The sequence below is a fragment of the Mastigoproctus giganteus genome, chromosome 4 (assembly GCF_048544385.1).
Source record: "Mastigoproctus giganteus isolate SK-2022 chromosome 4, ASM4854438v1, whole genome shotgun sequence".
Lineage (NCBI taxonomy): Eukaryota > Metazoa > Arthropoda > Arachnida > Uropygi > Thelyphonidae > Mastigoproctus > Mastigoproctus giganteus.
Window position 1 is genome coordinate 212,094,557 of NC_143578.1, and position 17,000 is coordinate 212,111,556.

A 17,000-nucleotide genomic window follows, 5' to 3' on the forward strand; every position below is an offset into this window, starting at 1 on the left:
TAATAAAAGGAAGCCAGAGTCTTTTACTGTACCAGCCAAAAAAATTAAATAAATAAAAAAATAAATAATAAAAGAAATTAGAATATGTTGGTGTAGGACTTGAGGTGCATCAGTGATTGACTATATTGCACTGTATATATAACATAAATTGCATGTGCTTTTTGGTTAGTTTTCCTGTTTGCTGGAAAAAAAATCCAAGTTTCTGGGAGAAAAACCTCATCTGAGATCGACTAACTCAGCTAAATAATGAAAAAAGCCCATAAAATTTCCTCCCATTGTTAATGGGACTTGAACTCAAATGTTTTCCACCTGGTGTAGGAGGACTGCAATTATACCAACTATGCTACCTGCAAGGACAAAATAAAATAAACTACCTATTTGATTCCCTCCTCACAAAGGTACCTATCCATATGACCTCTGAATCTCCCCAAGCTGTCAAGCCTGAACCACTTATGGAGACAACTTATTTCAGTAATCAACAATTTATTGTCTAAAAGAAAACTTCCTGTAATTTAAATTTATGGTCCCTAGTTCTGGAATCATAACTGAAAATTAACTCCAGGGGCTCACATCTGGTGAGTATGGGCTTGGCACACCCAGGGTCCTGAGCTGGATATCATCATTCTTCTCTTTCTTGGTGATTCTCTTCTACTTTTGACACTCTCTCTCTCTCTCTCGGGGTAATGGGAATTTTTTTTGGCTGGTGCAGCATAAGCCTCAGGCTTCCTTGCACCATACGGCTAATAATAATAATAATTTCATCCTCATTCATTTTATTTTCTCCTCTCAGAGCCTTATACACATCAATTAGGTCTACTCTAAAGTGCCTAGTTACCAAGCTCTGTAGCCCACATATTTGAAGTCTCTCCTCTTATGGTTGCCCTGTTTTTGAACCTTGTATAACTTTAACAGAGATTAACATATACAGGGTGTTTCATAACAGGGTGGTTCAGGATGTTGAGTTTTCAATGGTAAAAAAAATAATAAAAAATTTACAGACATGTGCCCAGTAAAGTGTTTATTCATACGTTACACGTTTGCTTATTCTCATTGGTTTTTTTTATTATTTTAAAAAGTTAATTTTAATGGGCAAATTGATTTTAGTTGTGCTTCTGGGTTCAGAAAAACAACTAAAATCAACTTTTGAATTATGTTAGTATTTATTCTTAATTTCTCAGTTTGCTACTGTGTATCTGACTATCAAACAAAATAATGAATTCAGTGTAACAGAAATTAAAAGATAATGACTTTGAACATCATCTTTTAATTACTGCAGCAGTTTTCTATTCACAGGATATCTATATCTAAATGCCAAATAGTAAGAGGTAACAAGTTTAACTCACGCTTAAAAATTTAGTAAAACAAAACTGACATGAGAAATTAATAAATATATTGATCTCTAATAATATACTTCATGAGTATATTATTTTGAAAATAATACTCAAATTGATGAAGAATATAAATTTAAATAGTACTTAAACATTACTGAAGCTTATTCCACTTGCATCCAATTTAATAGAGTTTTTAATTAATCAGTGATCATTTGTATAATTATACTAATTTATTCATTGTCAGAATTCAGTTGTATTCCTGGCAATCTGTTGCGGGGAGAGAGTGATAATACCACAAGCAATATTTAACCCATTTAGGAGTGTGTACACAGATCTAAGTTATTCACGTGTGAGCTCTGGAAAGCATATATATAGATCTACAATTTGAAGATTGCCTCAAACAATGGGTCTGTTAATATACAAATTGTCTTGAATTTTTTTTAGTATAAGCTGCCATCTGTTATCTCCATTTCCAACTAACTGTAAGCATGGTTATAAAATGGTATGAAAATAGCTTTGAAAAGCAAGAGGAAAGGGTTGCACGTGTTAGCCTCAGTTTTTCAAGTTGGCTTTATAAAAGCTTAACTTGAAGAATTTCTATGAATTAAGATCCAGAATTTGATAAAACATATAAACAGATGTAGGGGATAACTGCATGAAGAAAGTAATATCAGTTTTTATTCTGTACTGAGTAAAAAAAAATTGTAAAAAAATTTTTTTACGATTTTTTTCAACAAATTTCTGGCAAAGAGCCTCTGACTGCATGCATCATTTACCTCTACCTCTGCTTCTTCTTCAAGGTAAGACACCATAAGGGACACGAAGTGTCTCTATTTTATCAACTGTTAAAGACACGTATCTCACAAAGTCGGTTTAACACATGCATAAATCCCAAGGTAGCAAACAGATATCTGAAAACTCATGTTCGAATCATTGCTTATTTTTTGTATGCATTAGTTTTTTGCAGAAAATCATAGGCACTCGTAGCATTATTCTCAACTGTTAAGTTGGCCTAGCGTACTATGTTGTGATATTGCTGTCCCAGCTGAACCTTAAGCGGGTGTACACTGCTGAATACTGGCTACTGAAATGGGCGAATAACAAGCTTCGGCTACCTCCCGCTACCACAACTACCATGATGGCACAAGCACTCGACATCCCGAGGTTGAAGTTCCTGAACGTTGAAAAGAGGCTGGTCTTCACAGCCAAACTCATCTCAGGCCAAATATCATCTCCAAATATTTGGAATGCTTGCTCTTGGAGGATTCCACAGCCAAGCCTAAGGTCGGTACCAGCACTTGTGGCTCACCACAACAGGCTTGTACTCAGCGATAGATTTCTGCCCAAGCAGATGCTCGCTGCCCTCAACTGTGTGGACGCCGACATCGACACCATAATAAGTAAAAAGAAGGACAGACACAACTTTATCAAAGCTCTTGAAACCTGAATCACTGCCAAGTTGTATTTGTTTTTCTTTATTTGTGTTCAGCTCCTTGTTTCTATGATGTATTTGTATTTCTTTTTGCATTTGTAATCTGTATTTTGTAGCCTTTTGTATGTGTTCGCTATATTTTGTAGCCATTTGAATTTGTACTTATGTTATCTATATGTGAACCCCTGGCGCTCGTCGCCGTGATGGGATATTGTGCTGTAATTCTACTTCACAATAAAGATAGATTTATTTATTTATTTATTTATCAACCTTTCAACATTTCCACCATAAAAATACTGAACAAGTCTAGCCTGTGATTTAAAAAATATTTACTTGAGAAATACAAATTCTCAATCTTAACTGATTCACTTGAAAAAATCATGCAGAATGGTAGGTACAAAAGATACAGAAGTAATGTTGATAATCTCGGTAACTGCCTTTTGACAGGGGGCTGCTTCATTACAGTGCTATCCTAAGTTCTTACTAAGATTTAAACATTCACAAATAAAATGTAGTTTTTGCTGTACCTATCATTCTACAATGGAGCAATATGGCCTTAGTTGCTAATGCTCCTAAAAACCAAATAACAACAACATCATTCTACAGAATGATTGAAAAGTTACCCAATGCAAAGTCTGGTGGCTGTATATTTACATAAAAATGGTGTAACTTGCCTTTTCACCAACAGATGGCAGAGAAGGGTATTGTTATTTGTAAGAGACACTAATGATAGTGTCACATGTTCAGGCTTGGCATCATTAGTAATCTGTTTACAGTAGGAGCAAGATACCATTTTCCCAAGTGCAGCATGTATCCATAATTGAAGAGCATTTTGTAACCCATTCATAAACACAAGTGGAGAGTTTAAAAGAAAATATCTGGATGTTGCAGACCTAATATTTCAATAGCAAGAATGGTGGGCCATTTTCTTTACAGCAGTCATTATCTGAAATAAAAAACACAACAAATCAGAACCATTTTGACTGATGCTAAATAGTAGTAGCAAATAATGCAAGAAAGCAAGCTATATAGCATCAGCCAAAAAAAAAAAATTATGCACTTCACCCATCCATACTCTCTATGAATTTGTCTAGTAGTTCTGTGAATTTATTCAAACCATCCACTTCCACAACAACAGATGGAAGCCTGTTCCAAAATTCAATCACCTGACTGGATGAAGACAAACCTTTGCACATCTGTCTTGCAACCATCCTTCCTCAACTTAAATTTATGCCACTGATGTGAGTAATCTCACCAAGAGGAAGAATTCCATTCACATTCAGCTTAATCCATTCAAAGCCTTAAACAACTCAACCAAATCACCCCACAGGTGCGTTGTCTCCAGACACAGCAATTTGCAGAAATGAAGCCTTTTTGGAAAGAACACGCTTTTGTTCCTTTCACCAATCTGATTACTCTTCTCTGCACCCATTCCAGCAAATCTACGAAAGCAAAAACCCTTCCCTTTACCCTTGATGGTAGTTACCTCTTTGAGTAAATCCCAATTCAGCACACTGTGATCACTGCCACCTAGTGGTTCCTTTATCTACAGATTTAAGATTTAAATGCAGTACCTTCCTAAATTGAGGCCCCCAGACCTCAGAGCCATGCCGAGGGTGAGGTGAAAGAGGCTCTTGTCTCAGGTTAAAAGAAAAAAGGAGTGCCAAAAGAAAGATTAAATAATTGTCAACATTTTCGATTTTATGTTTTGATTATTCCAAACAGTTTATCATCTTTCTCTTGCAAGACGAAAATCTTTGTCGCGCAACTGTACAGATACGGAGCTCTGCGCACCAGCATGGTTATCGCCCCACTGGTTGTCATTTTTATAACCTCAGTTTTAATTTTTTTATTAAAATGTCTACCAGAAATGTATTTTAAATAAGTCATATTTTCTTAAATAAATTTTTTTTAAATATTTTAGGGGAGGGTGCAATTTTTCATTCTTGCCTCAGGCACTAAAATGGCTCGGCACAGCCCTGCCAGACCTGTGTGTGGTATGGGTGTTTAATGGCACACAAGCTGCTGTGGCTATAGTGCCCCAAGACCTGTATACAATACTCAAGATACAACCTAACCATGGCCTTGGACAAAGGGATAATCACCCCCTTATCCCTACTAGCAAAGTTTCTGTATATCATATACAAAACCCCATGTAGATATCCTGGCAGCATATCTACAATGCTCAGAGAATTTCATATCTGACTGCATAATTACCACAAGGTCTTTTTCCTTTTTCACCACACTGAGTGTAACGCCACACAGTTGATAAGTTACTCTATAACTCCAACTCACATGCAGTATCACCATTAGCATTAGTAGAGGCACACAATGCAAGAAAGCAAGCTTATGCAGCATCAGCCAAAAAAAAGCTCTGATTTCACCCCTCCATTCGTTCCAAATACCTGTCCAGCTCAGCCTTAAATTTATTTAGGCTATCAACTTCCACATCAAAAGATGGAAGTCTGTTAAACCAATAAACTACCCACCGGGTAAAGGCAAACTTCCGCACATCTATCCTACAACTGTCTTTCCTCAATTTGAATTTATGCCCTCTCAGGTGATTATTCTGAGCAAGAGAAAAAATCCCATCAGCACTGAGCATGCTCAAACCATTCAAGGCTTTATACACCTCAATCAAATCACCTTGGAGGTGCCTAGTCTCCAAACACTGTAATCTGCAAAACTTGAGCCTTTCTTCGTAAGAGCAACCCTTTGTTCCATTCACTATCTTGTTGCTCTTGTCTGTACGCATTCCAACAGCTCTACATCCTTCTTAAAATGAGGCCTCCAGACATGCATACTCAAGGTGTGGCCTGACCATCACCTTATACAAGGGGATATACACCTCCTTATCCCTGATAGAAAAATTCTATATATCATTGACAAGACACTGTGAGCTACTCTTGCAGACCATCTGCACTGCTCAGAAAACTTCATATCTGCCTGCACAATTACCCCCAGGTCCTTTTCATTCTCTACCACTGTCAGTGCAGTACCACAGAGTTGATACTTTACTCTGGGGTTACTGCTTCCCATATGTAGTACTTTACATTTGTCAATGTTAAACTTCATTTGCCACCTCTCAGCCCATCTGCTCAACTTTTCTAGATCCTGTTGCAGCAGCATACTGTCATTAGTGTCATTAACAACTCTGCCCAAGTATCATCTGCAAACTTGGACATTAACCTTGATATACCATCATCAATATCATTTATAAATACAGAAAACAACAATGGACCCAACACTGAACCCTGAGAGACTCCACTAATAACATTAGTTCACGAAGAGCAGTGTCCATTGATTACCACTCTGTCTTCTCCCACTCAACCATCCCTTTATCCATAGCATCAATTTGCTTCCAATGCCACACTGCTTCAATTTGTGCAGCAGTCTTCCATGTGCAACAGTATCAAAATACTTTCTAAGATCCAATATATGATATCACAGTTATTCCCTGCATCCAGTTGCTTTGTGACCACATCATAGTATCCAATCAAATTGGTCATACAACACCTCCAGTTAACAAACCCATGATGTCCGAGCTACAACTGAAGTCTTGTCTAGATGATCCTGCAGTGCTTCTTTAACCAGTGCCTCCATTAATTTCCCTGGAACAGAAGTTAAACTAGCAGGTCTATAATTACTTGTGTCGCCCTTTGATCCTCCTTTGTGAATTGAGGTCACACTTGCACATCTCCAGTCCATGGGTACCTCCCCTGATTCCAAGGAAGCTCTCATAATTATGGCTAAGGGTTTGCTTACTTTCTTTGCTACCTCCTTTAATATAACTGGATAGATCCAATCCATCCCAGGTGCCTTTCTTATGTTTATCTTCAACAATTTCTCCTCCACTTTTCTCTCAGTTATTACAAAATTATCTAGCTCACTGCCAGAGTTAAGTTCACCTCTGGCATTCCCCTCCTTGAATAACTCCGCATGTGTGAATCTAGATGCAAAATACTCATTTAGTTTGTTAGCCACCTGAGCAGGATGATCAACAGTTGAACCATCGATATCCAGCAGACCAATATGATTCATCCCCTTCCTTCTAGAATTTACATAGGTAAAGGACTCTTTGCTATTTTCCTTTTCATCCATTGCCAAAGATTTCTCATAATCTGCCTTTCCTTCTCTAACCTCCTTTGTGACTTGGTTACAGATCAGATTATATCTATTGTAGGCTTCCATGTCACCCATTAATTTATATGTATCCCATGCATTTTTCTTCTCTGCCACATGTCTCATTAGTTCATCTAACATCCATTTAGGCCTAAACCTTGAACAATATTTCTTAGTTGGAATATAAAGCCTAGTAGCCTCCTAGGTTAATTCTTTGAATGCTTCCCATTTTGAATTTGCTGTTGGTAACATCATCAGTTGGTCCCACTGTATAGAATTTAAATACGGTCTCAGACCACCGTAGTCACCTTTACGAAAGCAAAAACCCTTCCCTTTACCCTTGATGGTAGTTACCTCTTTGAGGAAATCCCAATTCGGCACACTGTGATCACTGCCACCTAGTGGTCCCTTTATCTACAGATTTAAGATTTAAATGTAGTACCTTGCATCTGTCAATGTTAAACTTCAAATGCCATTTCACTGATCCAATATTCTTAGATCTTGTTGCAGTAGCTCACCCTGATTAGTCAGCCACGGTGCCAACCTTTGCATCATCTGCAAACTTAGACATTAAGCCTGATACCTTCATCAATATCATTAATAAATATTGAAAAAACAAAAAGGATCTAGAACTGAACCATGAGGGACTCCGCTAATAACATTAGCCCACGAAGAGCAGTGCCTGTTGATAGCCACTCTCAGCCTTTATCCACAGCAGTAACTTGCCCTTAATGCCACATTCTCCAGTTCGTATAGCAGTCTTTTATATGCAAAAGTATCAAAAGCCTTCCTGAAATCCAAGTATATGATATCAAAATTATTTTTTTTGCATCCAGTTTCTTGGTGACTGTATCATAGTAACCTATCCAACTGGTTAGACAAAACCACCCCTTAACAAATCCATGCCATGACTGCAGTATAATTTCATTGCTCTCCAGGTGATGCTGCATTACTTTTTTAACCAGTGACTCCATTATTTTCCCTGGAACAGATGTTAAACTAAGAGATCTATAATTACTCGTGTCACCTTTTGATCTCCTTTTATGAATTGGGAATTCATTCGCACATCTCCAGTCCATAGGGACCCCCTGAATCCCATTATGCTCTCATACATATATGTCTACGGGTTTTCTCACCTCCTTTACTGCCTCCCTTAATATGATTAGATAGACCCCATCTATCCCAGGTAACTTTTTTAAGTTCTGCTTCAACAATTTCTCTTCCACTTTCCTTAGTTACCACAAAGTCATTTAGCTCCCCATTATAGTCTGATAATCTTCTAGCATCCCCTTCCCCAAAGAATTCTTCATGTGTGAACATAGATGCAAAATACCTATTCTGCATCTATGCATCTTCAGGTCTGCAACCTGAGCAAGGTCATCAACAGTTAACCCACTGACATCAAGTGGGCCCAATGTGATTCAATCCCTTCCTTCTACTGTTAATATAACATAGAAGAAAAATCTTCTATGTTATATTAACATAGAAGAATAGCATAGAAGTGTTTGCTAGTTTTCTTTGCATTCTTTGCCAGAGACTTCTCATAATCTGCCTTAGCTTACCTAACCTTCTTTGTGATTTGATTATAAACTAATTCATATTACTATAAGCTTCTGTATCATCTTATAAATTATCAGATACAGTGGCTTCTATGATTACTTCCCTGAATGCTTCCCATTTAGAATTTGCTGTTGGTGCCATCATCAGTTGGTCCCACTGCATAGAATTTAAAAACTGGCAGAGACTACTGTATTCACCATTACGAAAGTAAAGTCTTTCCCTTTACCCTTGACAGTATTTATGTCTTGTAATTAAATTCCACATTAGTACACTGTGATCGCTGCCAATGTTAGTGGATCTTTTACCTGCAAATTCTTAATGCATGTAGAATCACTACTGATAACCAGATAAAGAGTACTGCTTCCTTTTGTTGTCTCTCTAACAGGCTGCTGCAGAAAACAGTCATTCATGAGATATACAAAAATCCTGTTAGTGTGTGTGAGTGACCAACCCACAAATTCCAGTCAACATCTGGAAAGTTAAAATTCCCCATTATAAGACATTCTGATTTACTGCCCCACTATTTCTCCATATAGCTGTCTGGTATACTCATCACAGTCATTACACCTATAACATACCTCTACTTTAAATTTAGTTTTCATAGTGCTTATATAACTCGATCAACATTGCACTGGTCATCGATTGACCAACATCATCAGTTGGTCCCACTGTAATGTCAACTGCAAGCACTGCCATTAGGGTTTCAATGTGTTGAAAATGTATATATATTTACTGTTCACCCATTTCTATAACTTGATATGTCTTTGAAGCCTCCCCCGCCAGAAATCATTCTGCACCAACTTGTTTGGCAGGGAAGGGAAGAGATCAAGATCAATGTCTTTCCCAACCAATAATTTTGAACGCTCCACAGTCGCCAAGCATTATTGGGTTGAGCAGCACAATCTTGATCCCCAACGGAATATTGAAATCGTCAACTATTCACGTGATTACTGCCAGCACTCATGGCCACCAATAATAGTATTATAAATCGCAGAAGGGGAGTACACTTACACCCTATTATAGAATGTACTGTATTGCAGTGCAATGAGCGCTGGCAATCATCACGTGTACGTAATTCTGCTCTACCGACACCAGACTCGTGATTATGCCCGGCTGACTTGTGCTATTGTAACCATCAATATATACTGAAGTACACCATTCACAGACTAGCTGATGAAGAATCACTTCGCTTCGAAAGCTACTATGTATTTCAATGCTTTTATTATATTATATTTTAACACTTTGATCTTATTTTATTTCTGTTTTATCTTATGTATATATCATTTTTATTTTTATTTTAATAAACTTATTTTAACCAATTAGTCGGTCTTTGCAAGAAACTTGGATGATATAATGCAACCCGAAGTACAAGGCCTGTTTTCTAATGCATGCACTTCCTTAGATTTAATATGCTCCCTTAACTAAGAGCATAACCCCTCCACTTCTCATGTACTGTCTGCCCTTCCTGTATACATTTTACTTGCCATATTTAAATTCAACGTGGATGTAGTGATGGAAAAGTTGCCACAATCTCTGAAGTCTCAGGACACTTACAGCATGATCAGGTTTGCCATATGAAGAATCACAAATTGTGAAAGTTATACCTGTCTATATCGTGTTCCAACATGTGCCCTCCCCCCCTTGGGGGGGAGGGCACATGTTGGAACACGACGTGTGCCCTCCCCCCTTGGGGGGAGGGCACACGTTGGAACAGGATAACACTTTGTACTGAAGGTCAAAATTTGTACAGTAAAACTTCCATTTTGTCGGAACTCCATAGTACACTTATTTATTTCACTTAATTTAGGTGTATATAATGCTGCTAGATATCAGGTTATTATCAACAGATTTCAACTTGTAATGTGATCTGCCATTTGTGATCTGTATATATATTTTCAATGTGTTGAAAATATATATACAAGGTGTCTCAAAAATATTGGTACAAACGTTTAGGGGAGGAAGGTAACATCTAAAGGAATGTGAATCGCATAGGAACCCATAATCGAAAACGTCACGGGAAAGTAGTAGCAGAGGCACAAGAAGCAGAAATGACACATAACAGTAATTAGTAGCAAACATTTATTTGACATAATATTAACAATGGAGTACAAGATGGATGCATTTCATGATGTTACAACAGAGGCTCGAAGGTTCCACCATGAGACGCGATGCATGCGTGACACAAACGCAGCATGGATTGGCGGACACGGTCGAACACACCTGGAGTTTCTTTGAAAGTAGCAGCAGCGCAGACAAGTCTTGCCACGAGATCCATTTCCGTCTCCACAGGCGATTCATACATGATAGATTTGAGGGCCCCCCACAGAAAGAAATCGATGCTCGATAAATCAGATGAGCGTGAGGGCCAGGCAACGGGTCCACCACGGCCAATCCATCGACGCCCCAAACGTCTGTTCAAATGGTCACAAACACACCTTCCATAATGGGCAGGTGCCCCGTCATGTTGAAACCAAATGTTGCATCTCACATTTGCTGGAACATCGTCAAGTAACCCTGGTAGAACTTGTTCAAGAAAGATCCAATATTTAGCAGAGTTCATGTGGGATGGTAACAGGTATGGGCCGACTAAGCAGTCACAGACCATACCTGCCCACACATTTATTGCGAAGTGATGTTGTGCTGCATGGGGGCACACACCGTGTGGGTTGTCATGAGCCCACACATGAGCATTGTGCTGATTGAATAAACCTTCCCGAGTGAAATAAGCCTCATCCGTGAACAAAACATGGGCTGGAAAATTTAAGTCGAACACTTTCTTGGAGAAACCACAGCACAAAAGCCACACGTGCAGGATGATCTTGGGGAGCAGTAAGTAAACCCTCTGGAGATGAAAGGGGTGTAAGGAATCGTCGTGCCAGACACGATGTACACTTCAACGAGACACTCCTAAGGCAGAGGCAACGGCACATGTGCTGGTAGTAAGATTATTCTGGATGGCATTCAACACACTTTCTTCCATGGCGGGAGTTCGCATTGAACGTGCTCTGCCCGCACAACTCCTGTTACCTCTAAATGACCCATAATCACACAAATTTTGATGCACACACACGCAAACAAATGGTGGTCCGGTACATGTCTGTCTGGGAAGCGTCCATAAATTTGTTGAGCGGCTCGTCCATTGCCCTCTGCTAATCCATACGCTAGGTGCATGTCTGCCAGCTCACAGTTCGTATATCGATGCATGCTCTTCGTGCGGCGACTACTGCTTGAATTAGTAAACCAGAAATTTTTCCTCTCACGAACTGATGAACAGCACCGTGTACCGACTTATGGTGATGTTTCCGGTTATGGGTTCCTATGCAATTCACATTCCTTTAGATGTTACCTACCCCCCCTAAACGTTTGTACCAATATTTTTGAGACACCCTGTATATATATTTACTTTTCACCCATTTCTATAACTTGATGTGTCTTAAGCCTCACCCACCAGAAATCATTCCGCACCAACTTGTTTGACAGGCGAGGGGGGAGATCAAGATCAATGTCTTTCCCAACCATGCTCTAAACAGTGGCTCTATTTAAGGATGCCTCTCAAGTGGCTGTCAATGTTAGAACAATTTTAAGGCCACTGCCAGAAACATTAGTATTCTGATTATGTGAGCCATCACAGCATAAATGTTTTAATAATCCACGTTGAGTATCCATCTTTAATATGACCTCTGAGATTAAACTCAGAAGAATATACCTAAAAATTACTCATATGTACTAAAACAAGGATTAATGAAAATAAAAATTACCTTTTTCATCATCCATAATATCTCCATATTTCTGCATATATTGTAGCATTAAACAATTAGCCTCATCAGGTGACAATCTAGAGGGAGAAGAAGCACATTAAATGAACTACCTCAAGGATTATTAAATTTAAATTATAAAGATCTCAAAACTGCATAAATGATAATTGCATAAAAATCACTGTAACGTATTCAATAATTATTTTAATAACTGCAATCTAATTTCACAGTATTTCACATTTCTTGAACATTATTCACTCTGTATCAGAAATGGTTTTTGTTACAACTCAACCTTGTTATAGATGATTTGTAAATATTAAAATAAAATTGGTTTTAACATTGATGATTTAAATTACAAAATTTATATAAAATGTGGAGATGGTGTTAAATGCAGGAAGAACAAATTAATATATTTCATGCTACACTGCACCAATCATTAAATATTTTTTAAGTTGATCAAAGGACCCAAATGCTTGCAAGACCATCCTGACTCTTCTGCAGCTGCCACTTCCAAAGGATATGAAAATGTTTGTAAAATATGAAATAAATTAAAATAAAAAGAAAAGCCATCAACAGAAAATTCCACCAACCTGTCAAAACATTCATCATCACTACCACCAGCTATCTAAAAAACCCGATTTCAAACCAAGTGCAAATGGCTATCAACTTCCACAACAAAAGATGGAAACCTGTTCCACCAATCAACTACCCACTGGCTAAAAACTACCCACCGAGCCAAGCTATATATATAAAATGGAAGTACCTCAGATGTTCACACATTAGCATTAGTAGAGGCATAAGATGCAAGAAAGTGAGATTTATGCAACATCAGCCAAAAAACACCACTTATGCAATATCAGCCAACCCCCCCCCCTCCATTTCACCCCTCCATTCGTTCCAAATGCCTGTCCAGCTCAGCCTTAAATTTATTTAGGCTATCAACTTCCACAACAAAAGATGGAAACCTGTTCCACCAATCAACTACCCACTGGCTAAAAGCAAATTTCCATACATCTATTGTACAATTATCTTTCCTCAATTTTAAACTGTGCCCCCTCAGGTTCTTAGTATGAGCAACAGGAAGAATGCAATCAGCATTCAGCTTGCTCAACCCATTCAAGGCCTTATACACCTCAATCAGATCACCTCACACATCACTTGAGAATATTCTATTGGTCACTGGAAATGTTTGAGGCCCAACTTGTAATTGCAGCATGGGTTTGTTAAGGGGAAATCTCATCTGACCAATCTGATTGGCTACTATGATGCAGTGACAAAAGGAACTTGATGCAAAAAATAATTCTGACATCATTATTCAGATTTCAGTAAAGTTTCTGACACTGTTAGACATGAAAAACTGCTATACAAATTGGAACACTGTGGCATTAAGGGCAAGTTACTGCCATGGATGAAGAGATAGTTCAGCGACAGAAGACAGAAGGTATAAACATTAATAGTAATGAATTATGTACAAAATGGTTTTCTGTTTCTAACATATTGTAGATATTTTGCATATGTTTGGCAAATGCCACTTTAATAATTTCCCATATGCCATGGTACATTTAAATTTTATTTACAATTTTTTTATGCTTTAAAATATATTATACATATTACCTTTTATATACATAATTTTTAGGTTCAACATGAGAAAAGTGGTTCAATATAAGAAAGACTTGGAATCATGATAAAACTAGAAATGAAGTTTTCCATGTACCATAGCAGTGGCACACCCAGAACTTTTCTAAGTCTGCATTTAGACCATTGTATTCAAATCTGGAGAAATCTAAAAAAAAAAAAAAAAAAAAAAAAATCAAATCCTTTCAAATCTAGAAAAGAGAACTTTCACAGTTGTTGTTGTTGTTATTTGGTTTTTAGGAGCATTAGCAACTAGGGCCATATTGCTCCGGGAATATGCAGTGGTCATTCCCTGACCTTTCCGCATCCTCCGTATTTGGTGGTGACAGGCTCGAACTTTCACAGAGGCTCCAAAGAAGGGTAACCAGATTAGTAAGCGTTATCTACACAAAGAAAAGAACAGAAGGCATGGATGGCAGAGTTCATCAGGTGGGTTTATGGTGAAAGATTTATGCTATGAAAGCTATATAATGTCACTATACAGCATTGAACAAGCAGATTTTGTTACTTAGAGCATTGATTGCATATTACAGAGGCATTCTGCCATGACAGTCTTGCTATTCCACTACTCAGTGGTGCAATACCATAAAAATGCACTGCTCCAATGGAGAAGTATATCACTGTTTTATTTAGTATGCACCACTACCCGGTGACGGCCTCCGTAGCCGAGTGGGCAGGAGCGGGAGTGCAGTAGCACACGCTCTTTGAGTAGACCGGGGTTCAAGCCCCTGACTGCTGAATACGGTCAATCTGCCAACCCGCACTGGACCAGCGTGGCAGATTATGGTCCATTTCCCTCAGCATGAATTGTTGAGGAGGCTTCCATCCTGCAGTGGGTTGATAATGGCTGCACTTTACTTTTTTTTTTTTTTTTTTTTACTACCCAGATGCAAGTTTGATCCTTTTTTTGCCCTTCGTGTTACATAACTCTCATAGCATAATCATGGCTTTTGCCATAAACCCACTTGATTTTATTTTGGATACTTCCCATCACTGGAAAGTACACACAATATGTTCAGGTCTTCGCTGTACCTAACTACCCACCAATGAGATGCCAAAAAGGACTGAAACCAAAGTATCGGTAGTGTACACACTTTAAATAAAACAGCAATATACTTATCCATTGAAGTAGTGCATTTTATTTAGAGTAGAGTAAAACTAAGGCAACTCTTTTTTTTTTATTATTATTAGCCATATGGTGCAGGGAAGCCTGAGGCTTATACTGCACCAGCCAAAAAAAATTCCCGAGTTACCCTGTGAGAGAGAGAGAGAGAGAGAATGGAATGCTTTATAATGAGATTGATACATTAAACAGAATGAGACTTACACTGCAGAGTTAACTAGATATATGGATATTAAGATGGATAATACCTGATTCAGATGTATAAAACCCTAAAAGGAATGGGGAGAATGAATTAGGAAATAATTTCTTTGCTGCTAAGTGAAACAAGAACCAGGGGCCACAAATAAAATCTTAGCAGTATGAAAACACTGGTTCTAACAAAAACTACCATTATGCAGTATCCTGAAGGTCACTAGAAATAGGTTAACATCCCAAGATGTTAACTGGGGTAAGGAGTTGGAGAAAATTTAATCAGAAAATGGGTAAGCACTTTCTGGCAACAGGAATGAGTGATTCGGGTTTTTTTTTTTTTTTTTTTGCCATTTACACAATGTCTCCCTTCAGACTGCCTATCTTAGGGTGTTTATCTCCCCCCCCTTCCTGCTGTTTTAAAATAGGAAAACGAATTCCCAATTTAAAAGCAGTGGCAAGGGGAGGATAAACACCCTAACTAACGCTAACCATACCGAGTTAGGCATGTCAATCACTGCCTTCTTCCTCTTGCCGCTATTTTGGAAGGGGGAACCGTATATTGGAGTATGGCCACAACTTTATCTGGAATTTCTAAAAGCTCAGTCAGCATTTTGAATTCATTTCTCACCGTTTTGTTATTGCAGCGTAATGTATTTGATTCATTAACGAACGGCAAACGTCGGCATCGTAAGCATTCTTAGACAGCGTATCATTCCATTGCTTATCGGCTCCAGAAAAATATTGAGTTTGCCAATGTCTTATAAATAATTTATCAAATGCCTCTTTATCCATGTCGGTACAGAACATAAAAACAATCTCCCATCAATATTCTTGTAGTATAGAACAGGATTTTACAACTTAGACAAAAGCACTCATAATCTGTGGGAGATTAGAAATTGTAATTAATAACACATTTAATACGTTCCAGCTTGTAAGCAATAGTTTTCCGACTGGAAAACACAGCAGTATAAATTCCAGCAGTTGACAAAACAAAAAATTTACTTCACTGGTATTTCTTCCTCGAAACAAACCATAACCTTCTAATCGCAAACTAAAAATCCCGCACTTGTACAAAAAGCAATAAAGCCATCTAACGGCAGAAAATGAAACGTGCACAACATATATGTGTGAGTACATTGGAGAGAGAAAGAGTTGTTTTTTATTCTGTTTGTTTGTTTTATGTTTCTCAACTCAATATAGCGCAACCAGTGAGATACTATAGTATGGTGCAGATGGCGCAGCTTTACAAGGGTCATTAATTCAGGGACACCCAAAAATAAAAGTGAAAGTTACATAAAAAAAAAGAAATGAATTTCGTTGAACCAGGGTCTAGGCTAGTGACGATAGGCCAATGGTTGCAAACGCAATAGCCCTCAAGATGGCATAGTTCGTACAATGGCCATCCTACCCAAACCGGGTGGAAAAGACCTTACTTAACCCCTCGATAACGTGAGGAATTATATGGGCCTTTTCACATTGTGGCTGAATTAGTTGGTCTCAGACGAGGCTAGCATGGTTTTCTTTACAACACAATGAATTTTCATCCGGCAAACTGCAATCGATCACGGAGCATCAGCAATTTATAGACATAGTTAGGCCGATCTTCTTTATATCTGTTATATATAATTTGCCCGTAAGACGGATAACAAAAAATATTATGTATGCCAAAGAACCTATAATTATATCCTTCTCCCGTCTGAATTCTTCCAGAATTTTCATCCCTCTCAATATACGGTTCAATATATTGACCTAGTTCTAGAGACATAATGCAGATTAACTATATTACCTGGCACACTACGGTACTGAAAAAACAAAACATTTACTACACTTCTCAGAGAGTAAACAGCTAC

General features: G+C 38.1%; 1 protein-coding gene across 1 annotated transcript in view; it reads right to left on the reverse strand.

Moving 5' to 3' along the window:
• Nucleotides 1-15,999, reverse strand: part of LOC150087384 (fidgetin-like protein 1) — a 50,626-nt gene extending 34,627 nt beyond the window's left edge. Inside the window, exons 1-2 of the mRNA XM_090372461.1 lie at nt 15,779-15,999; nt 12,204-12,280 (exon numbers count right to left, since the gene is read on the reverse strand). Of these exons, the coding sequence (XP_090228587.1) occupies nt 12,204-12,280; nt 15,779-15,957 (256 nt within the window). The 5' untranslated portion in view covers nt 15,958-15,999. The remainder of the gene's footprint in view (nt 1-12,203; nt 12,281-15,778) is intronic.
• Nucleotides 16,000-17,000: the final 1,001 nt, after the last annotated feature.